General features: G+C 38.3%; 5 protein-coding genes across 6 annotated transcripts; 1 reads left to right on the top strand and 4 right to left on the bottom strand.

Moving 5' to 3' along the window:
- Positions 1-12,525: 12,525 nt before the first annotated feature.
- LOC108145036 (probable cytochrome P450 9h1) lies at positions 12,526-14,834 on the bottom strand. Its single transcript, XM_017270220.1, has 2 exons — positions 14,073-14,834; positions 12,526-13,413 (listed from the first exon to the last, which is right to left on the bottom strand). Exons 1-2 carry the CDS (start codon positions 14,799-14,801, stop codon positions 12,580-12,582), a joined length of 1,563 nt encoding a protein of 520 aa, XP_017125709.1. The 5' UTR covers positions 14,802-14,834; the 3' UTR covers positions 12,526-12,579.
- Positions 14,835-15,688: 854 nt separating this feature from the next.
- LOC108144967 (odorant receptor 49b) lies at positions 15,689-17,858 on the top strand. Its single transcript, XM_017270115.1, has 4 exons — positions 15,689-16,121; positions 16,800-17,182; positions 17,245-17,454; positions 17,757-17,858. Exons 1-4 carry the CDS (start codon positions 15,689-15,691, stop codon positions 17,856-17,858), a joined length of 1,128 nt encoding a protein of 375 aa, XP_017125604.1.
- Positions 17,859-19,356: 1,498 nt separating this feature from the next.
- LOC108145014 (antigen 5 like allergen Cul n 1) lies at positions 19,357-20,548 on the bottom strand. 2 transcript variants are annotated; one of them, XM_017270179.2, is made up of 3 exons: positions 20,318-20,548; positions 19,805-20,259; positions 19,357-19,732 (listed from the first exon to the last, which is right to left on the bottom strand). In XM_017270179.2, exons 1-3 carry the CDS (start codon positions 20,450-20,452, stop codon positions 19,423-19,425), a joined length of 900 nt encoding a protein of 299 aa, XP_017125668.1. In that variant the 5' UTR covers positions 20,453-20,548; the 3' UTR covers positions 19,357-19,422. The 2 variants fall into 2 exon arrangements, with proteins under 2 accessions (XP_017125668.1, XP_017125669.1); XM_017270180.2 differs by having other exon boundaries at positions 19,357-19,711.
- A 48-nt stretch (positions 20,549-20,596) lies between these two features.
- LOC108145015 (antigen 5 like allergen Cul n 1) lies at positions 20,597-22,344 on the bottom strand. Its single transcript, XM_017270181.2, has 3 exons — positions 22,134-22,344; positions 21,713-22,077; positions 20,597-20,959 (listed from the first exon to the last, which is right to left on the bottom strand). Exons 1-3 carry the CDS (start codon positions 22,260-22,262, stop codon positions 20,623-20,625), a joined length of 831 nt encoding a protein of 276 aa, XP_017125670.1. The 5' UTR covers positions 22,263-22,344; the 3' UTR covers positions 20,597-20,622.
- A 4-nt stretch (positions 22,345-22,348) lies between these two features.
- LOC108145016 (antigen 5 like allergen Cul n 1) lies at positions 22,349-23,611 on the bottom strand. Its single transcript, XM_017270183.2, has 3 exons — positions 23,125-23,611; positions 22,678-23,072; positions 22,349-22,622 (listed from the first exon to the last, which is right to left on the bottom strand). The coding sequence occupies exons 1-3, from the start codon at positions 23,245-23,247 to the stop codon at positions 22,349-22,351; spliced, it is 792 nt and encodes a 263-aa protein (XP_017125672.1). The 5' UTR covers positions 23,248-23,611.
- Between the last annotated feature and the right edge of the window lie 49 nt (positions 23,612-23,660).

Raw genomic sequence — 23,660 nt, 5'->3', positions numbered from 1 at the left:
AAATAAAACTTTTAAACTCTTTGGTATAGAAATGAAACTAAAATGTTTAATGATTACATTTTTTTTTATTTTTTACTTTAAAAAAAAAACTTTCCGTTTTTTTCGGGGTATAGGATTTTTTATTTATTTTTTTGAATGTACGTATGTGAAGCATTTGACACTTTCCCCGCAACTGGTCGAGAAATCAAAGCCAGCTGGCAATTGGCGAAACGTCAAGCGCTTTAATTAAGCTAAGCAGCGATAAGCTAAACGGCAAACAAAACTCTCAATCCCCCGAAACACCCTAAACAGTCTGAACACTCTAAGCGAACACCCTGAACACCTGAACATCCCGAAACAGCTGAAAAGGCTGACTCACCTGGCGGCTTGTTTGCTTATTTGCTTTCGTGATTGTGCGATGGCGTTGGCGGTTTCTTCGGTGCCTTCATTAGCACTCCGTCAGCTGCTTTCCCTTTCAGCGCACCTTTCGCCATTGCGTGGGCGCTCATTTGCATAGCTGCCACTTCGGGATATGGGATGTAATCCCATCCACCAGCCAGCGCACACGTTAATCAAGTGCTATCGACTTCAATCTGAGCGTTTGTCTTTCAGCTTTATGCGGTCATAAGTTCGGGCCAAGGAGCTCGCAATGAGACCGGCGGGCAGATGATACGCAAGTGGCCTTATTCCGGGTCAAATAGAGACCGTAATCTCTGCTCTCCGCCTCCCGCCCCCCGTCCCCCACATTATCGCTGCCTATTTACGGCCCGCAATTATATGGCCAATTCAAATGCTGGGCAAACATCAGCACACAACAAATCGATCAATCGGTGCCACTTTGCCCGCTCTACTATATTCGCAGCTTCGATTTGATAGCTGCAAATTGGTTTTTCTACTTGATGCAATTGCAATGCCGTCGGTACAAAAAAAAAAGAAAATTGTAGCAGAAAATGAGAAAGCAGAAAAGGGTGAAAGAAGACAAACCAAGAGACGAGCAAGAAAGCAGAAGAAGCCAACGCAGCGACAATGAATGCAATTTATAATGCAGTCGAGTTCTTAGTATAAATGCATAGCAATACAATACTTTGACTCGACCTTTGCATACCTTTTGATTCCATTTTCTATGCTTTTAATTAGCCGATTTTAGTCCAATTTCTATACCATTTAAATACATTGTAAAATAAATCGTTAAAAAACATTTATAATAATTGTCCCAAAATTGGGAAAAATTAACTTTACTTTTTCATTTTTGTTTTAAAATCTTTTAACAATTAGGTGATTTATCTTATTGATGTTTAATCACAAGGAATTTCCGTGTTTCTATATAAGTAAATCTAATAAAACATTTTTTCTGGCTTAATCGTTAATATTGAAATTCCTTATTCATATTTATCCTTACTAGATCCTGCAAATTCGTATAAAATTTAAATATACCATTCCTTGCCTTGTAGCAATAAAAAATATATGTGAATATTCAATTCTGTCATTCATTTGATTGATTGATGACTTTAGGTAAAGACCTTGTAAGTCAAGAGCACATTTTCCCACCTAGTCACAATCACAATATACCCGCCCCAAATGACGAAGGGAAGTTTCTGAATGCTGCGCACTGGAAGCACTTCACACTTCACGGCATTGGCATTTCAATTATGGCCAAAAGCAAAGTAAACTACTTAACGGAAAGTGGCAAACGAGTAGGAACTCACTGACATTATTTTTTTAAGCTAGTGGGATGGATGAATTTTCATCAATATTTATAGATTTATTGTTACTCCACCAATGACTTCCAATTACTGGGAAGGAAAGCCCGTCAAACTATCCCCACAGCATTTCGCCATTGTTGTGGTCCGACCAACGTCGTTAGATTTGTTCAGTCAACTGTGCCGAATGTCGAATACTTCAATTAAACAAAATATTCGATTCGATAAGCAGGCCAGGACCAGAGTTCACATAATGTGGCTGTCGTGGCCGGAACGCAAAAGGAGCGACTGTAAAAAAGAAACCAATATTTTTGGCTGCCTCGGAGTTTTCGCTTCCTTGGAAATTGCGGTGGGGTAACCATTTCGACACCGTTCACTGAACACGAAGCAACTTTCTTCCCAAAATAATTTCCCTGTTTAAATTCTGAACACAATTAATAAACATCAACAAATGCCAGAACTAAAATATTCCTCTTGCATTCCATATAATGCAGTCAAACTTGCAACCCAAATATACATTGCAATACCCCACTTTTCCCAGCCTGGCCTCCCACATCCATTACATGCTACCACTTAGTATATTTTCGCCAACTATTTCAATTTGCATAGGAAAACATTTAGCAGGCCAAAAGCCTTTGTAAGCTCCTTCAACTTAATTGTGTTTATTTACACTAATGAAAGTTTAATTTTTAACCCGTTTCCATTTGAAAGCGGCAAACAAGTTAGTTAAGACGGCTTTTATTGTTTACTGATTGACCAAAGGTACTCAGGTTTTGTTCTTTTTTTACATGCTATAACTATTCACATTGTTAACGAACATTTTCTGACCACAAAATCACACGAAAGTGCAAAAAGTTAACTTCCCTTCCGAGTAATTGCGCATAACTCTCGTTTATGGGACTATGGGTGAAAAAGTTTCGAGAGCTGACCAAAAAACAAAAAAACAACAAAGCTCCTTTTATATATTGTTGAAAGTGCCACAGTTAGTTTTTTGTTTTATACCCTCATAAAAAAGGGATTGAGTGTGTAAAACATTGGGAAAAGTAGTTCAGTCAGTGGTCTGTACAAATCGTTTTGAAAAGTATTTTTTATATTTATCAGTTATTGTAAAGTACTCAACTAAGACTTTAAATAAAAGGCAAAATTTATTTTAAATGGATAAAAACTAATGGTATTTTTTAAAGGACTTCACATTGTGTTTAAAGATGTTGAGATTTTTTAACAACAACCACTTAAGTTTTGGCCCAGCAAAACAATTTGCAAGCCAAGAGAGAACCAAATACTAAAATATTTTTGATATATTTATAATTGGAAAATTAAAGTCCCTAAATGAATATTATATATTATTACTGTGCCTTAGGGTAACTGTGAAAATTCTTCTCAATAAATAAAATTTGCTGTAATATACTGTGACTCACCCAAGAACTAATAAATATACAAGAAATCCGAAAGCAAGATACAAAATTCAGTGAAGGCAAATAACAAACCCATAATTTGAAAGATAATATTCAATATTTCTAAATTTTTCTTAGCATGAATATTGATGACATTCGCCTGTGGGGCGAGCAGAGAACTTGCAACAGCCAGGAGGTATTGAAAAACATGAAAATGCTGCACTGCCAATGGGCAGAAAGATAAATCGAGAGGGCCAAACAGGGATCAAGTTAAAGGGAAAGTGGACTACAATAGCTAAAACTTTTAATGGCTGCCATTTGAGGCAATTAAAGCAGAAGACCGGCTCAAAGGAGCGTGGCATTTATAATATGCCTTTGTGCCCGGGAGAGAAGATGTCGAAGGACTGGCATGGTTTAACCAAAATTGAAACCAACAAAGCAGACAGCCACAGAGCAAGAATCAATTGAAATCAACATATGGCAAGTGGGCGAGGGCAAAAATCATTGCCTGTGCAATTGCGATGCAGCCACATGCAGACTCTTGTGGTAATTTCGCAATTACCAATGCCCCCAATGGTCGGTTGTTGCTGCTGCAAACGCAACTGCAACTGCAACAGAAAATGCCATAGAAACTGCAACATCAGACCGACCAGCTATCCATATGCAACTGGGGCATGCGGACTTAATGCGCACTTGAATATTTCATTTTGCGACGTTAGAGACTGGTCAACCGACCAGCCATTCAGCTAGTAGCCAATAGCCAGTAGTCCCGGCCATAACAATGACGGCCAACAATGGCAACAAATAAGCCCAAAAATAAACAGGAACCCAGCTAAACAAATAACAGTAAATAACAGCCGCCACATTGCAGTCTCTCTTGGCCAAGAGTGTATGTGTGTGGCTGGCAAAAGCTCATAAAATTACGTTTATGCGAACGAAAAAGGCTTGGATTATGCATAGATTAAAATTAAGCTAATTAAGCTTCTAAAATATTCAGACTTATAAAACGAATTTATTATTTTACTACAAATTTCAAAGTTCGACCTTTGTTTTGTGATGCAGTCTGTATTTTAAAAGATAAAGATATATAAGGTTGATTTTAATTACTTAATTAATTCTTAAGATAAGCCAAAATTAGATTCTAAACTGAGAATGCATGCACTAAAATTAAGTAAATTAAGCTAATAAAATATTCACACTTAAAAAACGGATTTAATTCAATAAAAAACTGGCGTTTGCTTTATCGTTACATTTTTTGGCTTGAAGTTAAATAACGTAACCTAACCATCAGTAAATGTAGCAGTGTAAAGGATAGATTCTGAAAAAACCGTTTAATGATAAGAAGCTTGTTTTCAGACAAATGACAAATGACTGCTCACTACTTTATCACTTATACGCACTGTTTTCTCCTATCGAAAAGCGAAGAATACCCCATTTCAGCAGTACTTTAATTCAGAACTCCCCCACCTTTTATGTTTTATCTCTCAGATAAATCTCAACTTTCCGCGCCGTATAAACAGTCGCTTAGTAAACGCCAGCCAAATGGTGCACTAATCGCCTGTGCATTGGTCGTAGTTTTAGTCCTGGGAACATTGTTGGTTCGCTGGCTGGCAAAAAACTTTGCATGCAAAAGGGTTATTTCCATTTAGGTGAGTGTGTGTGTGTGTGTGTGAGCTTGGCTTTCGGCCTGGCCAGATACTGTGCCGAAATGGGTCAATGGAACTTTATAAAGAGAGCTGCAGACACCAATCTCCATCGCCATCGCCAGTTGTACGTAATCGTTGCAGCAAATAAATTTCAAAGGCTGTCACATAAATTCGAATGTTTTTTTTTTATTTTTGGGAGCACTTGTAGCTAAAATTAAATTTGACTGCACATTGTTAATAGGTCTGCAATGTGGCCATAAATGCCCCATAAATTAGTCTGGTTGGCCGGACCGCTACAAGCGCGATAAGGCTAATGAAATATGGGTAGGAGAACCGGGCTAAAAGAGAAGTAACCTATATCCTTTATCCTGTTTTTTCTTTTATTTTTTTTTTTGGTGTCAGGACGCAGCTGAAAAGTATGCAACGCCTAGGTCAGTTAATTACGGGTCTGCCACATAAACTCGGGCGAAAGCACAAAGAAATCACTTACTGTCATAATCAAATTGGCCAACTCGGGGCAAAGTTTGGCATAACTTGAATGCGCTTATTAAATTTATTTGCCCTCAAAAAGACAAACTTTGACGTGGGCTACGTAGCCTCAAGTGTTTCTAGACTCTTTGGGCCAAAAGTTGTGTTGGCAAATTTAAGGTTATCCACCTGCAAAAATCAATAGGCCAAATGACAGAAGCCCCGGCAACATGAGGCAAATAAGCCCCAGGCCTTTAAATAACAGTTTTCCCCAGTTGACTTTTCCAGGTTCGTGCATACATGGGGGGAGTCTGAAAACGGCAGGAAAATGGGGGAAAATGGGGGAAAACGGAGGAGGAGTGAGTCTAGGCATGGCAAAAGTTTTCCAACTCTATCGTTATTTGTGCAATTTCAGCTTAGTGGGGATGGGATGTTTGCAGAGACGTCGTCTGGCTTGATTTGCCTGGTATTTCTGTTTTAATTATGCCAACTAAACATCCTCAAATGTGCTAAACAGACATACAGAGAAGCCTCGAGGGAGGGACAATTCCCCAGCTAGTTCGTGAAATGCCTTCTAATACCAAGTGAGCGGTTCTGCCTTGAAACACGCCGTAGGTAAATGTAATATTTAAATTTGAAAATAAATTTAAAATATTTTATATGTACTTTGCCTCCGAAAATAATGTATAATATATTTTGTTACCCACTGTATTTATTATCGACTGACAAGCATAGTTGTCGCTCTGTCAGCGCTGAATTTGTAATATTTGTAATAAACTGATTTAATTACTTCACAAACACGTGTCTACATCAGTTGTACACAATTAGACACAATTGACTGCCTGTATTAAATTAGGTTGATTGAAATTCCAAATTTGCATTGACAGAAAATGCAGGAAAGGGTGTAAAGGAGCTGTATTCTATTGTTCTCATTATTAAAAATGATGCTAATAATATGCTTTATTAACACAAATAACTTTGTTTAACTAACAAAAATTAAAAAAAAGTTTTAATTTTTTGAAATTTATTTTTTCGATTATTCCCCGCCCTGATCCGGCTCATTCTGACTTATATACTACCTGCAATAGAAAGACAACTTTTGGGAAAGTTTCATGCAGACAACTTTAAAACTAAACACAATAAAAACTTGTGGAATGTCATACACCGTTGAATTCGTAATAAAATTTCCAATCAAATGGCATTCACAGTTAAATTTTTATCAGATTTTCAAATTTCTGCAAAAAATGATGATGTACCCCCTTACAAAAAAGTCAGAAATTTGGACAAAAATATTTGTTTTAAAAAACGTTTTTCTAAATTCTTTTTTTTGTGTCAAAACAGACTTAATTGTCTTAAATCGATCGGGGACGGATGGTATAGGTTGCTAGCTGTTCAAAATAGCAACTCTTTTGACTTTGGGTCTTATTTTGGCAAAGTTACAACAAAAAGACTCTTCAAAAATTATTTTGTTTGAAAAATCGCCAAAAATCCAAAAAAACACATTAAAAACATGGTTTTTGTATCAAAACTTAGGGAATACAATTTCCAATGGAATTGCATTTATTTGCTATTGCAAAAATTAAATATTCTTGAAAACATTTAAATTATGATTGACTTTACATTGTTTACATTGAAGCTATGATGATTTGCAGCTCAATTATTTGATCGTTCCTATGGCAGCTATATGATATCGTTTTTCGATTTTAATAAAATTAATAGCGTAATTCTGAACTATCAAATTATTAATTAACCAAAACGAATTTCTAAAAAAAAATTACAAAATAAAAAGGTAAAATTTAAAAAAAAATTAAAAAACACCAAAGTTATAATTTTTTTTTATATATGGAAGCTTTATGTTATAGTCGTCCTATCCGGCTTGATCCGACTTATATACTACCTGCAAAGACAACTTTTGGGAAAGTTTCATGCAGATAGCTTTAAAACTGAGAGACTAGTTTGCATAGAAACGGACGGATAGACGGGCATGATCAAGAATATATATACTTTATAGGGTCGGAGATGTATCCTTCACTGCGTTGCAAACCTCTGACAGAAATTATAATACCCTCTGCAAGGGTATACAAATTAAAAGTTTAAATTTGAAATTTTGGTTTCTAATATGAAAACACCTTTTAACATAACCCTTTGCTTCACCTCAAATTCAATTAACTTGCTAATGCTGCATTATTACTCCGGCCAAATGCAATCAAACAGGGCACCTTTATTCGGGCAAACCGAAACAATTTAAATTAATTGTGTGCATATTTGAATATATGGTCAAATAGTAAAAAGCCAAAATAGGTAATAATAAAATTGATTCTTTTTGTGGTTTGTTTTTTTTTTTTTTTGCATGAAACACACCAGGGAGACAAAATCCAATAACAGTAGGAATTAATTATAAATCTACGTTTTTTCATTCGAGTACATTGGTTAGCTGGCATAAGCCATTGGGGTAAATAAATATGTTTTAAAGAGCACTAAATGGATTTTTAACCAGGCTTAACGTAAGCCTTATAATCATAACATATTTTTGCTGCTGGTTTGCTCACCGTAGATAGTAATTTCCCAGTTGATAACACTATTGAGCAAATAAAGCCAATTAATAGCATTTATAGCCATTAATGTTAAAATAAATGTATTCTTTATCTTATTTTACTATTTAAATAATTTATTGGAAATAAATGCTTTCCAATTGTTTTTATTGAATATCAAATGAATGGCATTGCATTAATAGATTAATCACTGAAGATGTGTGGACATCGCATTTGTAAATCATGCTTTTATATGTTTTAATAGCTGTTGCCATAATAACTATGAAACAGAAATCAACAAGTTTGCGAATTATGTATTATTTATTTTATTTTGACACTTTTAATACTTACGGGTTTTTATTGAACATCAAATTGATGGCTTTAATTAATTTATAAGTAAAACTTTTTGTTGTATATATAACATATATATCTAAAAGGTAATTGCCAAAGTAAACATAAGACCGAGATCAACAAGTTTCCCAGGCGTTGAACACAATTTTCAGTTTTCCGAATATGACACGCATTTGCGTCATATTATGAATATTACGTGTATTTTAAATAACAAAGCGCAAACACACAGGCAAACCCGAAATAATGAAACCAGCCAACGAGCGGCGCTTATGCAAATTTTCTAGTTTCGCTTGTTTTCCGAAAACTTACCCTCGAATGAGGGAAGAGTGCAGAGTGAAAGCGAGACTAATGCAAACATTTGCCGCCTTTTAGCAGCATAATTTTCACATATGTATGTAGGGGAGTACAAAAGAAAAGCGTGTGTTTATGTTTCGGATGCGTTGCAAAATGACATCCTGTCACATTTCCCGACCGCTCTTCGCATGAGTGTGTGTGCCAGCATCCGGCGCAGGTTTACACACATATATATATATATATATGTGTATATATATAAATATATATGCGTAACTCTCTGCTTGTGTGGATGCGTGACTCTCAACTGTCAGTCCCGTCGATCCGTCCGTCGTCTTTCGTCCTTTCGCCCCGTCACTCCAACAAAGAACCTCACACGGCAGGGAAACGGCAACAGCTGCTCGACAATCGCACGTTTTATTTAAATTTCACGCACCCACACTCCGCGAAAAGAAAAATCCAGCACAGTGGGCCGAAAACAAAACTAAAATTAAGAAATCTGTTAAGGTGTCAACCCCCTCATATACACTACTTGAGTATTTATTCGACTTTTAATTTTAAGGACAATAAAACATAGATTTGAATCGCATTAAATCATGATTTTTAAACTGTAGATTGCAAAATTGAATTTATTCGATTACAGACAAAACATGCTGTAACATTTTAAATAAATATTTTGTTAGTTGATTTAAGAAAATTAAATTGATTTTATGACCTACTTCTAGGATACACCTTTAATTCAGTTTATCTTCAAGTATATAAGTACTCGTAGATATTTGGTTAAAGTTGGATAAACAATTAAAAACATTTTTAAAAATATTATTAATTCGTGGATAAAGCAACATATTTTTAAATAATTTTAGTTACTTTGTTATACCCACTTAGTTCCACTGTGCCATTGGGGCCATCACGTTAAGGCAGGTTAAATGAACAAATTCCCCGCACTCTCCTTCCGACCATCACGAAATTTCTTTCATCACACACATGCTCACCGGCTGGAGTTTTATACACATTTAATGAGACAATATTGAAATTAACATTATTTTTTATGATTTTGATTTTATAAGTAGGCACTTTGGGCTGTCGTAAAAGGACGGAATACGGAAGCACAGGATGCCGGGATGTGAGCGTGTGTGTATTTATAGCCGGTCTTTTGGAAAATAAGGGAAATAATAAAACGACAAAATGGCCCAGAGAGCTCGAACTAATTCCGAGCAAGATTGTTTTCGGGTTCAAGTGGAAACTCTAAGAATCCAATAAAACGTAAGCTGCGAAATGAATGGTCGCCAGGGCGTATGAGTAATGTACCCATCAATTTGTATCATTCAGATTATAATTCCCCTTATAAAGTCATACATCAATTTAAATCAACTCAGTTCGGGGATCATCTCCGCTGCCTTCACACATTCGACCCAACAGGACATAAATTATTTGCATAAAATTTTAATGTGGACTGCCATGAACAGGACTCTCGGTGGCCAATTTGGCTAAGTAGTGGCAAAGGCCACAGCACGGAGCAATAATCCGACGAGAGCTGGGCATTTGGGCAAAACCGCAAACTGCCAACAATTGGCTGCATATTAACTGTGAAACGTTGCTGTAAACATATATCAAATGTAAATATATTTACATTGGGCTGCGCAAAGGCCAAATTTTGTGAATTAAATTAATTGCTTTGGCTGCAGGTTGTCAATAGTTACTGCTACATTTTCCACCCTCGTAAAACGAGGTCAAAGTGGCTTATGGCATCAAATGCAATTATTACAATTAGGCCGATTCATTGCTAATTAAATTTCTGTTCATAAAATTTGCTGTCACATAAAGTTATCATCGAACTATTTAATTAAATTAAATTAATAAAATCAATTTTTTAGTCTTTAGCTAAAATTATTTTTCAGAAATCAACACCTCTTTATTGAGTTTCTCATTTTTTCCATTATCTCATACTCTGATAAAAGTAGTTATAAAAACACTTTCATTTGTTTTTCTTTTATTTCTGAAGTAAATAACATTACTATTAGGTATAAAATAACCCGTTTAATATTAAAGTATATCAATTGTTTATTTGGCGTACTCTGATGAGACTAATATTTTTGAGTTAAGTACCATTACGATTAGTTTTTAAAAATATCCTTTGATAAAAAGCCGCTTAAAGTTGCTAAATTTTTGTGAGATTATTGCTGTAAAATAAATGGTTTAACATTAAAATACAGATTAGCAAAAAAAAACACACTCCTTGCACATAAGCCATTTAATATTGCTTTCATAACTCTTTTACTAATTCTCTTAAATGGGTTATAGCAGACACATCCAACTGCCGCACATACGATTTCATATACGCACATTTTTGTGGAAAAACTTTCCGCAGCAAGCGGCTTTTGCGGAAAATGCAATGACATTGCTGTCGGGACGCGCCGCACTCACGTTCATAAATGTAATGCAATTTCGAGCTGAACTTTATTTAATTGAGTATTTCAGTGTTAAGGTTGTCCCCAGCACACAAGCCCAAACTCAAACTCAAACTCAAACTCCCGCGCGAACACAGAGATTCCCGGCACATGTCAGTTTTATGAGAATAGTTGGAGCTTTGTCGAACTTTGCGTTTAATTTCCAGCAGTGACTTCCACTCAAAGCTGGCATTTGTGGTTATCCCACACTTTATGTGGAGTGTGTGTAATTTGCTCGAGTTTATCCGATATTTATCTTTATGCAGCACATCCAATTTCCCCGATTGCATCTTCCATTCGATTATTATTTCAATTGGTATTCCGAGGAAGTAAGATGCAAGCGGATTGCAAGTGCATCACTGTATAATGCGGGCCATAAATAGTGGAAGCAACTTGCAGCTTGGCCATAAAAAATGCTCGACAATAAATAAGAAACAAAAAGCGTTGCATACACTGAGGCGCTTACAAGAGTTTATAACACCCATACATAGGGCATTATCTTCACATGGCCTCCTATTTCTGCGTGTGTTTGTGTGCAGCGAAGCATCGTTTTATTTATGCTCATAATGCTGCGCAATGAATAATTATGCAAATGGAGCGGCTTACGGTCAAGCCGCCTCAGTTGTTTCCATGTTGCCTGGGCCATGTAAGCCAACAAATTTGCTAGATTTTGCACAATTTGCTGGACATTCGAGAATGGAAAATCTTGTCATTTTCTGCAAAGAAAATAAGGCTCAACTTCAGTTGCGTTAAGTTGACCCAAATATATGCGGAACAGAATGGGATTTATTTGGCATAGTGGCTATTTGAAACTTATACTTATACTATATGTTCAATTTTTATATTTCTTTCGTATTTTAAACAACTTAATGGTGCTTAAAATAAAAACAAATTGTACCTACTTTTTACATACTTTATAAATATAATAGTTTGAAAATATTAATTAAAAACGAACCACCCGCATTGTTAAACCTATTTTCATTTTCCCATTTATTTTTTGTTCTTTATGCTAGAAAAATTCTTAAACGTCAGTGGCAAGAAAAATAATTATCACTGCGGCAAAAATGCAAAGCGCAAAGAAAAAGTTCAACTTTCTCGCGCCTGACAAAGTTTTGTTGTTTCCCTTGAGATGGAAAGTCTTGCACCCACTTCTACCCTACTGCTACTATTTTTTTTTTTTTTTGTTGCCCCGACCAACTTTTAGCTTATAAAACTTAGCCAAAAGTCTGGGCGGATCAAAGCTTAATCGCTGGCCGCTATATAAATCAAATCTGGGAATCAAAACAGAAAGTTTCGACTTGGACAACAAGTCGTAAGATTTCAAATATGTATTCGAGCTGCATAATATTTATTATCTCACAGCTGTTGACTGGCGAATAAATCAATATCGTATTAACTGCTTAGGCGGGCCGAAAAACTTTTGCCTAAATACCCTCAAAGCACATAAATAACGAGAATGTCAAAAACTTTTCGCCCCTCAGCTGCTCAGCTGCTCACAGTACGGAGTTTGTGTTTTTCCCATTTCGGCGTCAAGTGGACCGGACAACCAAGCCAGCGAGTGAGATTTTTCAGGCGTGCCTGTCAGCAGCACTTCTTGGCCATATTTTTTCGATTCCCTCTCGATTAACTTGAGACATTTGCGGTGCACACTCCTGAAATTAATTAAATAAATCCATCCAACCACCCACCCCGTTCCTTTTGATTAATGAACATTTCTGTGCGCTGCATTCGAGCTTTAATTGAATAACCGCAGTCGTTTAGTTGCCATTTCACTAACGTGGCTCGAACTTCAGCCAAAAGCCATCCTTGGGCTTAAGGCCATGTCCCCTGATGTTTTCCAGCATGTTTCGCGTTGTCTTTGCGGCCGGCAATAATCGGAAATTTAACACCAATTGATAGACAATGCACTTGATCTCCATGAGGGCCATTCGTTTGCCAATGCAATTGCGAGGACCCACTCCGAAGGGCAGGAAGACACTGCTCTCAACCCTACGATCCTCGGAAAAACGCTCAGGATCGAAGGACTCCGGATCCTCAAAGTTCCCGGGATCGCGGTGCAGCGCAAAAATGGGTATCTGCAGGACATCGCCTTTGCGGGCGGCAAACAACTTTTGTCCATTCTCATCGCACAAATCGATATCGGAACAGCACTCACGATCCGTGGACAGAGCTGGTGGCCATTTGCGCAGACCCTCCAGCACCACCATGTCCAGGTACTTCATCTTGGTCAGTTTGTCATAGTTGAGAGGCTGGCCATTAAGCTCCTGGTGTACGGATAGAATCTCCTCGAACAGTCTGTCCTGCACCGCGGGGTTCAAGCAAAGCTCATGGGTGAGGAAACACAAGGACGAGGAGATTATTTCGAAGCCGGCGAAAAAAAACAGCAGGCACTGAGCCAGAAGGTCCTCGTCGGTGAATTCGGCATAATACCGAGCATCCTTCGACTGATCCTGCAGATCGGCAAGCCGCTGCTGCTTGGCCTCCATCAGCAAGTGAATCATGTCCGGCCTTATCACTTTGTGCTCCTGCCGATACCTCATCGTTACGCTCACCAAACTGCTAAAGTAATCAATGTTGGTGGTGTCCAGGACCTGGATGCGAAGTAGCTGAAGTTAAAAAAGGATATATTTAATAGATTAGGATAGGCATTTTTAAAACACATACAAACAACACATAAAGCCATACAATTAGCCAACAAAATTTCATTATGTTAGGATAAGTTCTTTAACAAGGAATGTTATTTAATTAATAAAAAAATGTCTTAAAAATTGCTCAAGGCTATATAGCCTTGAACTTAATACATTTTTCTTATTTTTATTTAAAGCCTTGTTAAACCATTTTGCCTTAAATTTTGGAACAACGAATTTTTGTTTTCTTAGGGAATACATGACAATTTTGCCCATTCTTTTATTTAATAAATATAATAAATTCTTATATAAATCACTTTAAAGGAAAGAGAGCTTGGCATCATTTACTCAAATTTATATTTTCGAAATTAATTTGTTATTCAATAAACTTAGTCAAAATGTATAATATATTTTTGTATTTTGAATTTTTCGTTTTTTCGGTAAAGCATATTTCCGCACCTTAATTTTATAAATTATATATTTTTTTAAACTATAGATAAATATATTTAAAACAATGATCAAATGAAAAGTAAGAAACTTGAATTTCTTCCCATTAACGTAACCAAAAAAATCGATGGCAAACACAAAACTGTCAACAGAATCTATTGAAATTTGTGTGACATCTGGACAATAGATACCTTCATTAGCCTTGGGAACAGGGCGTGGAGTATAGCCTTGACCACCGACCAGGCGCTAATCTTGGACAGGGACTGTCCGATCCGAAAGAACTCGTTATCTTTGCGCCTGAACGAGTTGATGCTGAGCCCGAAGGCCACTGTGGCTATCACATCGTTGGCGAAACGCGTAAAGTAATCCTTCATTTCCAGGTCGATGCCCACCGCGTCCTTCGAATGTCCATCCATCTGCTCCCTGATGTGCAGCACCCCCTCCTCGCTGCAGGTCTGGATCAGGTCGTACATTATCCGCACTTTGCTGCCCGTAAAGGCGGGTGTCAGGATGTTACGCATCTCCCGCCAGCGACCATTCTGTAGGGAAATTAGGCTCTTCGAGAGAACCGATTCCTGGATATTATTCTGCATGCTATTGTGGTTAACAAAGTGGTCAAATTCCTTGATGCCAATTAGTTTGATGAGCTCTGGGTCTCGAATGAAAAAGACGGGATCTCTCAACGCGTAGATCCCATAAACCGGTGATCCAGGTGAATACTTTAAATTCATTTCGATCATATATTTAAGCACCGGAATTCGACCGAAGAAGCCTTTAATGGGTATATTGCCGATTAGGGGCCAGGGCTTTTCATGTGCCACGCCCCTTTCACTGAATACTTCATATTTAGCCACCGACCACTTATAGAACAAAACGAGCAGTATGGTAAACAATGACACCGCTATTATCCACTGATCCATGATGTCATATATTCGCTTAATTGAACCGCAAAAGTCGAGAGCTGGAAAAAGACTGATTTAATAGAGCATGTTGCCCTCCCAAAAAGCTACCAAAAGCTTTTATCAAAGCTATTTCTAAATGGTTATCAAGCGATCATTTGTACTTACTATATTAAACCGATAAGCATTATCTATCGGTAAATATAATATAATTTAGATTATATGCTAATTACACTATCGTTATTTAATGTACCGCCAAAGTGCAGTCAAATTATCAGCAAAACACATTAGGCAAATTGCCAATCGAAAATGGCTTTCAAATTTAATGAAAAATAAATCAAAGTGGCATAGGCTGGTATAACAGACACACAATTCGCTAGCCATCCTCTTCTCATAACTCAAAAAGAAATCAATATGAGGCAAATGAAATGCAGCGAATAAATTCTACAATTCAATGGCAAAAATATTGCAAAATCATCGGCAATTTAGGCAGAAATTGCAACTAAATGAGACCAGCTGGGAGTCCATGCCACCCGTGTGCTTCAACAGGAATTTTATAAAAAAAAATAATGTTTTTTTTTAAATACCCTGAAAGATACATAACTTTATTTTTTCTTAAAAAAATATTTAATTAAATTGGAATAAATTAAACAAGATTGTTGAGCTGCTTATAAACAACAAATGCCGATTCGCTTAATGTTGTAAGTCAAGTGACCAAATTAACAGATACAATTTAACATTAGTTGTTAAATTAAAAGATGGAATTTTGCTTACCCTTCTTATAAGCTAAAATACCCCTTTAAGAGTAAATCAACAAATCAGTTCCCCCCTAAAAAACTCTATAAAAGGTTTAGGCACAAGTATAATAGTTCAGATTTCGATTAGAAACCTTACCAAAGTCAATCGCCATGTTTGAGGACATTCAGTTGATCTACATGAACGTCAGGATACTGCGATTCTGGGCATTATTATACGACAGGAATGCAAAATGTTATGCGTGCATCGGTCTGGCCTCGTTCCACATCTTCACCCAATTGGTCTACATGATGAGCACCAATGAAGGACTCACCGGGATAATCCGAAACTCCTACATGCTCGTCCTTTGGATAAACACGGTGCTGCGTGCCTATCTTTTGTTGGCGGATCACGACAGATATGTGGCCTTAATCCACAATCTGACCGAGGCCTATTACGATCTGTTAAATTTGAATGACACGTATATATCGCGATTGCTGGTCGAGGTGAATCGGGTGGGTCAGTTGATGGCCAGGGGTAATCTCTTCTTTGGCATGCTCACCTCCTTGGGTTTCGGCCTCTATCCCTTATCCTCCAGCGAAAGGGGTAAGTCAGTCTTTTTTTATTTTTTCCAAATATTACGTAATTAGTATGTTTAACGAGCAAGGTTATCACACCCAAAAAAAAATTGTCATAGGAGCTAACCTATTGGATATGACAAATTTCTCAATAAGATGATTATTAAATTAATACTCTTCGGTATATAAATAAAACTAAAAGGAATAGGGATTATATTATTTAGTATTGAAATAATACGTACTTTTTAATACTGTGTGCAGTTTACTTTCAAGACATACTTAAAAAAAGTCTTTCAATTTGTGTTTTTGGGAGTACATATATTCCTATTTATTATGATTATATAACTCCATTCCTATTTGAAATCTTAGTAAAGGTGAATTAATAGATGGAAAATTCAAGGCTTACAAACTTACAAAATTAATTTAATTAATTAATTAATTGACTAACATTTGGAGCTTTTCATTGCATTTTTAAAATGTTTATAAAAAGATAAAAATTTTATTTGTTAAAACTTAAAGAAATTTAAAATTTCTACACAAAATGAAGCACATGAAAATTTTCATTTCTGCATTGAACCTTTCAGTTTGTAAGGTTTTTATTAAAGTGAAAATCAGATAGAATTCATTGGACTTAAAACAGAATTGTTTATTTTATGTCAAGAATCCAGTCCGAGCTTTTTATTAAATATGCCCTTTATTTTTCAAGTGCTACCCTTTGGCAGTAGGATTCCGGGGCTGAACGAATACGAGAGTCCGTACTACGAGATGTGGTACGTCTTTCAGATGCTCATTACCCCGATGGGCTGTTGTATGTACATACCGTACACCAGTCTGATTGTGGGCTTGATTATGTTCGGGATTGTGCGGTGCAAGGCACTGCAGCATCGGCTCCGTCAGGTGGCCATTAGGTATCCGGACGGAGACCGCGATTCCCGCCAACTGAAGGAGGAGATTATCGCCTGCATTCGCTACCAGCAGGGCATAATCGAGTATATGGATCACATCAATGAGCTGACCACCATGGTGTTCCTCTTCGAACTGATGGCCTTTTCAGCCCTACTCTGTGCCCTGCTCTTTATGCTGATTATTGTTAGTATTAATATACTCGTATGTCCATATATGTGAGCCACATCTATTTCCAATATTCCTAGGTGAGCGGCACCAGTCAGCTGATAATTGTTTGCATGTACATAAACATGATTCTGGCCCAAATACTGGCCCTCTACTGGTATGCAAATGAGCTAAGGGAACAGAACCTGGCAGTGGCCACCGCAGCCTATGATATGGAGTGGTACACCTTTGAGGTTCCCGTGCGCAAAAATATTATTTTCATGATGATGAGGGCCCAGCGACCAGCTTCGGTGAGTGATATATAAAATAACATAAATCCTTTTATAAAAACCGTTTAAAATTAAAGTTTCAAAGCATAGTTAAGCATTAGAAGTCCTGGAAATATCTCATTATTAAGCTTTTTCAGCTTTTAACTTTAAAGTACAAAAAATACTTTAATAATATTTCCAAAAATTAATACACAAAAAATGAAAAAAATCAAATTTATATATTCCCCTAGATTATTTTTTCAAACTGTGTATTGCACCAACGAGATTCTTACTAGCCACAATAGCACTTTTTAATCAACTTTTTTATCAATTGAAATTTCCAGATACTTCTGGGCAACATTCGCCCCATTACCTTGGAGCTTTTCCAGAATCTGCTCAATACAACTTATACGTTTTTCACGGTTCTCAAGCGAGTGTATGGTTGATCGAACAAGGACCAAATTGAAATATTTTATTAAATAGCTTAAACACGACATATGCACAAGCTCGCACGGTTCGCTTTTACTATTACCTCTGAACACAATCGAGCACATTTCACAATTGAATAAATCATTATACCAAAAGAAAATAGTTTTTTCGAATTTAGCTAGAAATATTCGCATTTTGTGTCATTTTTTTTTCTTTTTGTTGCGCACCATTTGCGGTTGCTGCGTATTTCACGCTGCGTTGGCCATTTTTTCACATCCTCTGCCAAAGGCAAAAAACTATATAAAACTGAAATCAAATACAAAAAAAAATAAAACGAAGAGGTGTGGCAAGTGCGCGATAAAAAAATTTGTTTGCTGAAGTTGTCAACGAACTTTTTTTTTGCGTCCGCTGACTTTGACTGGCAGTCGCCTAGGTGCGAAAACAGGGATTCTGCAGAATGCAGGATGCAGGATGCAGGATGGAGGATGCAGGATGGAGGAGGCAGGATGTATACCCAGCAGGCAGGTGACGAAAGGAGCGGGGGAAAACACATTTCAATTTGACTGCCACTCGGCAGGTGAGCAGCGGCATGCGAATCAGGTTCATTATAATAATGGTGATGGTATTAAAGCGCAATTCTACCGGCTCAACTTTGATTCTTTGTGTAAAGCAAATAATATGGTGAGAAAACCGCAAGTCAAAAAAAAACTATAATAATAGTGTCATTAATTCGCATTTTAATGAAGCTGCTTTGCTAAAATATGGTAATTAAAATGAAATTTATTGTTATTATTAAAAAAAAAAATGTCTGTTTTATTTATAACAACACTTCTACTCATTGCTTATTCAATTGGAAAATACTTTTAATTGAATCTGCTTTGCTAATCACATTTTTCTAACAAATTAAATTTTATCGATAAACGGATATTTGTACTAAAATTGGTTTAACTAACAAACGCCATTTAACACAGACTAAATTGAAAATACAGAGAATTTGATTTTAAGAAAATACATTTTTGATTTTCCGAAACATACTGAATTTAGATAATATATGAATTGATGGTCAGCAGAGCAAATGCTCGGTTATTTAATTATTTAGGTTGACATTGTGAGTCACAATTTGTGATGCATAACTTTTTAACTTGATAAAATAAATTATTATTAAGATATATTAAGCTACAAAATTACTAATAATTTAAGCTGCAGGTGTATTCTTTTTGTGCTTTAAGAACTACATAATGTTTTTGAAATGGAAAATGGGAAATGTTGTTAGAAAGATTTGAGCCGATGTGAAATCAAGCAAGTTTACAGATTACATTTTTTTTACATGTCTCATTTTCATGAAATGAGCACTCTGAACTTACAGGGACTCATAATGAAGTTCTATTAAAAAAATACTAAAATTGTATCCTTATATGATTTTTATTCCCCCTTTAGTTCCGAATAATAGTTCTTAACCAATATCCGATTGTCAATATTTCCCACTATTTACACCCAGTCTAAGAGAACGCCAACTTCATTTGAATCCTTTCCTTTTTATTAAAATTAGTAATTGGCTGTGGAATGGGAGGATTTGCCACCTCAGAAGAGCAGCGGGAGGGTGGAGGAGTCGTAGATCTCGTTGACGGAGCACAGGTTGATGAAGACCGGATTGCGTCCGCTGCGGCATTCGGTGGCGGAGCGATCGCCGCTCTGATAGACTGGGGCATTCACGTCGACCGCCCGCACAAAGTTGCAGGTCATGTACTGGTGGACACTGGTCAGCCATTGACCCGCCTCGTTGGTGGTGTTCTTCGTCTGCCGCAGGATGCCGCAGCCCACGTGGGTGGTGCTGTCCCGGACGAGCTGTGTGAAGTAGGCAATGCACTTGCTGACACGCAAGCGGAGGATTCTGGTCAGTGGTCAGTGGTCAGCTAAGTGAAGCCACCTATGCTATGGGAGAGGGCGATTCGCCACCACCTACCTGTTGCTGGGCGGACTGAAGGCGATGATGTCCCGCATGCTGCACTCCTTGTACTCGGCGAACATCTGCTCCAGCGTGGCCTTGATCACCTCGTCCTCGGTGTGGTATTCCACGGGGCCAGTGGGCTCCGGATTGGGGCCACCATTGGGATAGCTAGGCGGCATTGGATCCCCCTGCCAGCCGCCCTCGGCCACAACCTGGGCCACATTGCGGAACTGCTCACTATTCCGGCAATGATCGTTGACCAATGCGCACCGCTTCACATTCAGCTCGGCGAAACTGGCCAGCTCCTGATCCCACTGCAAAGTGGCCATCCGGGTGGCCGGACTGAAGCCCAGCAGATCGCCCCTCGCAATCCGATCGCGGTACTCGTTCAGCTCGTTGAGGATCATGGTGCGGCGTGCCGTCGTGATCCGCACCACATGCGCATCCGGACTGCAGGTGTCGGCCAGCTCCTGCAAGGACAGGTGGTCAGGGAAAGTTTTCAAGGCTGTCGTACCTCAACCATCTTACCCCAAAGTTGTTGCACGCTATGTGCCGCTCGGGACCGGGACACAGGGTCGGATCGCAGTAGTCGAAGGCCTGCAGCTGCCGGCCCAGCAGGAGCATCAGGAGCAGCAACAACGGCGGCCACATGGTGTCCAACATCTCGGCGAGACAGCCAGTTTAGCCAGCTCCGGCCACCTGAGGCTGCCTCTTATAGAGTTCGCAGGCAAATCGATTGGAGAGCGAGCGAAGCTATCAACTGCACCCACCGACTGACCACCCACCCAATTAGCCAATTGGACATGGTCACCATTGGACACACTTTCGTGACTTTATTTACGCTCCATCATCAACTCAACTGAACCGTCTGTGTCTTTTTTTTCTCCCTTAGTGCTGAGCGGCATCATGGTGTCCACCACCATACTGTTGGCGTCCACCTTCTCCTCCACGTTGCACAGGTACTTGTACATCTGGCTCGATCCGGTGACGCACTTCTCGCCGGGATGCGTGCCCAATTCGTACGCCGGCAGTTCGTTTACGTTGGCCCGTGAAAAGTGGCACAGCAGGATCACGTTCGACTTGCTCTTGGACCTGTTCTTCAGGCGGACGGCGCAGCCCATCCGGGCGCCGCGATCCTGGATCAAAGGTACAAAGTGGCCCACACAGGCGCTGAAATGGAAGCAAGCGGTGGTTATTATATGCTACAATAAAGTTCTTCAAGGTTATTAGACCCATTACTCATTTTAATGTTTGTTAACATTTTTTTTTCGACAGTGTTTTACCAATATACGTACATAGGTACACTTTTATAGTTTCTTAAATGAGGCTACCACTATTTACCTTTGTAATGATTTTTATTTTTCTGAACCATATGCTATTTAAGGTATTTAGGTACAGAAATATATTTTTTTTCAATATTTAACAGAGGTACTTATTTTTGAAAATACCTTGTACCTCACGTAGATCTAGAAAACTAGTACCTTTCCCAACACTATATATATAAAATTATATTTACTGAGCTAATATAAAATTTAAATTATTTTACAACAAGCCCATAAAATTCTGTTAAACTGGGACGATTCAAATTTAGGTTTTTTTTTTTAGCAAAATATCACTTTTATCAACAAACCGAAAAGCACACACTAATATTTAGACATAAATTCTAATACATTTTACCGGCAGTTGCAAATTTTTAGAGTTAGTTACTATTGAAAGTTTAATTTTTAAGAAATATTTTCATTATTTTTAGACTTTTATTTCCTTTTATGCAAGATTGTATTAATTAAAAAGTAAAAAAAAAAATGTTTTCAGTATTGGTATTTATAAAATTGACTTGAAAACAAATAAAATTTGACCACCAACATTAAGAAATGTGTTTATAATAATAATTTTTTAACTCAATCGACTGAATAATGGACTCACCTCTCGTTGGTGGGTAGAATCTGGACATCCAGGAACATTTCCGGCAGCAGTTTATCCAGGATCTCGTGCTCCAATTTGCTATACCGGCTCATCGTGCTCCGGATTTCGGTGGTGGCCACATAGTGATAGCTATCAGTGTTGGCGCAGTACTTTCCGTTCTCGTCGCACTGGCGCACCTGGCGATCGGCCAGCTTCTGCAGAGTGTAATCCCATCTCATTGTCGGCATGCGAGCGGCCACCGCGTAGTTACCCGCTCCACTGGCCACAAAGTTACGCAACGTGTTGATCCTGTCAAGAATGCCGAGTTTCAAGGCTCCGTTCACGTGCAACACAAGGTTGCCATTGCCGCACTTGTGGGCAAGTTGCTGGAAAAAGCTTTGGTTTAGTACCTCAAAAGGGGGAGATATACACCGCATCCTACCTTGTGATGGAAACAGCCCACATGGACTTCCGAATTAATGCAAAGATCTGGCCTGCACAGGGTGTGATTCGCTGAGGACAGGGCCAACTGGATTACCAAAACAAACAGGTACAAATACCACATCTTCATATCGACCAGCCAGCGTGGCAATTATTTTACAACTCAAGTCTAAAGCTATCTTAACTCCTACGTTTATTAGCCGCGGCATAACCAATTCAATTGAGGGCGCCTAATTGCAGGGCATTGGGATTGATATGCTCGTCGAGCGAACAGAGACCCTGATATATGGAGTGGGTTCCCGAATGGCACCGACTACCCGGATGCACACTCTCCCGGTAGACCAGCTCGTTGGCGATTTTTCCGCGGGAAAAGTGACACAGCAGTCCGTACTGATACAATCCGCCGCTGTGACTCCGTCTCATCATCATGGCACATCCGACGTGTGAGGCCAGATCTTGGACCAATTGCGTAAAGTAGCCACGACATTGGCTAAAAATCAAAGTTCGGGTAAGCATCTACATCAACTCTAAGCCACAAATCTCACCCATCTTTGGGCGGTCGCTCGGCATTGATGTGACTCATGGAGCAAGCCCGAATATCATCCATCCAAAATTGCAGCACAAACTCCACAATGGATCGGGGAGTCTTCTCCTGATGCAGCCACCTGCTGCTGCCGAAGATATAGGACACGTATTTGAACTCATCCGTGTTGCTGCAGTAATCGTCCATGTTTTCGCAACGCCTCAGGGCAAACTTGGCCAATCCGGCCAGCTCATCGTGCCACCGGAGCGTCGCCATCCGGGCAGCCGGACGAAAGGAGGAAAACCTTCCCAAGGCCACTGTATTTCGGAAATCATTCAGGATTCCCACCAACTGGGAACGCAGATGCATTGGGAACTTCATAATAACCGCTCCACTGCCACAGCTTTCGTCAAAATCCTGCAATGTTAGGGCTGCGTTACTATCGGTCTGCTTACAAATCCAAACTTACCCCATAGTTTTGACAAGCAATATGCGATATCTCGGGCTGGCACAAATCTTTGTTGCAGTAATCCGTGGCTAACGCCTTCCGGCTAATAAGGACTATTAAAAAGGGTGCTAGAAGGTAGAACATCTTGTGGCAGTTTCAATTGTACAAATAAATAAGTTTAATGGGGAAAACGACTTTACTTAAGCCGTGGAAAATTTATTTTAAATGCTCGAAAACAGCATGAAAAATGCATCATTTTATTTTCTACATAAACTGTATCTCACAGTATGAATATTTATCTTTCGAATTTCTGAGGGGAAAAACAATTTAAAGACTGATTTTAGTCCATATAATAAATTGAACAATTAGATTTAAGTTCAAAAGTACTATTTTACATCGAATGTGAACACTTAATTCGACTAAAGCTGAACTAAGCTAATAAAAAAGTATAATTCCAGAATATAAAATCTATAAAAAACATTGATTGCAAGCATAAAGCACTGGTAATCTTTAGAAACACGTTTAAGCACTGCACTTTTATTGGCAGCATCACTCGA

Source organism: Drosophila elegans, unplaced genomic scaffold (genome assembly GCF_018152505.1).
Source record: "Drosophila elegans isolate 14027-0461.03 unplaced genomic scaffold, ASM1815250v1 contig_183, whole genome shotgun sequence".
NCBI classification, from domain to species: domain Eukaryota; kingdom Metazoa; phylum Arthropoda; class Insecta; order Diptera; family Drosophilidae; genus Drosophila; species Drosophila elegans.
The sequence above is the reverse complement of the archived record's forward strand: the minus strand, read 5'-3'. Positions and strand labels throughout refer to the sequence as shown.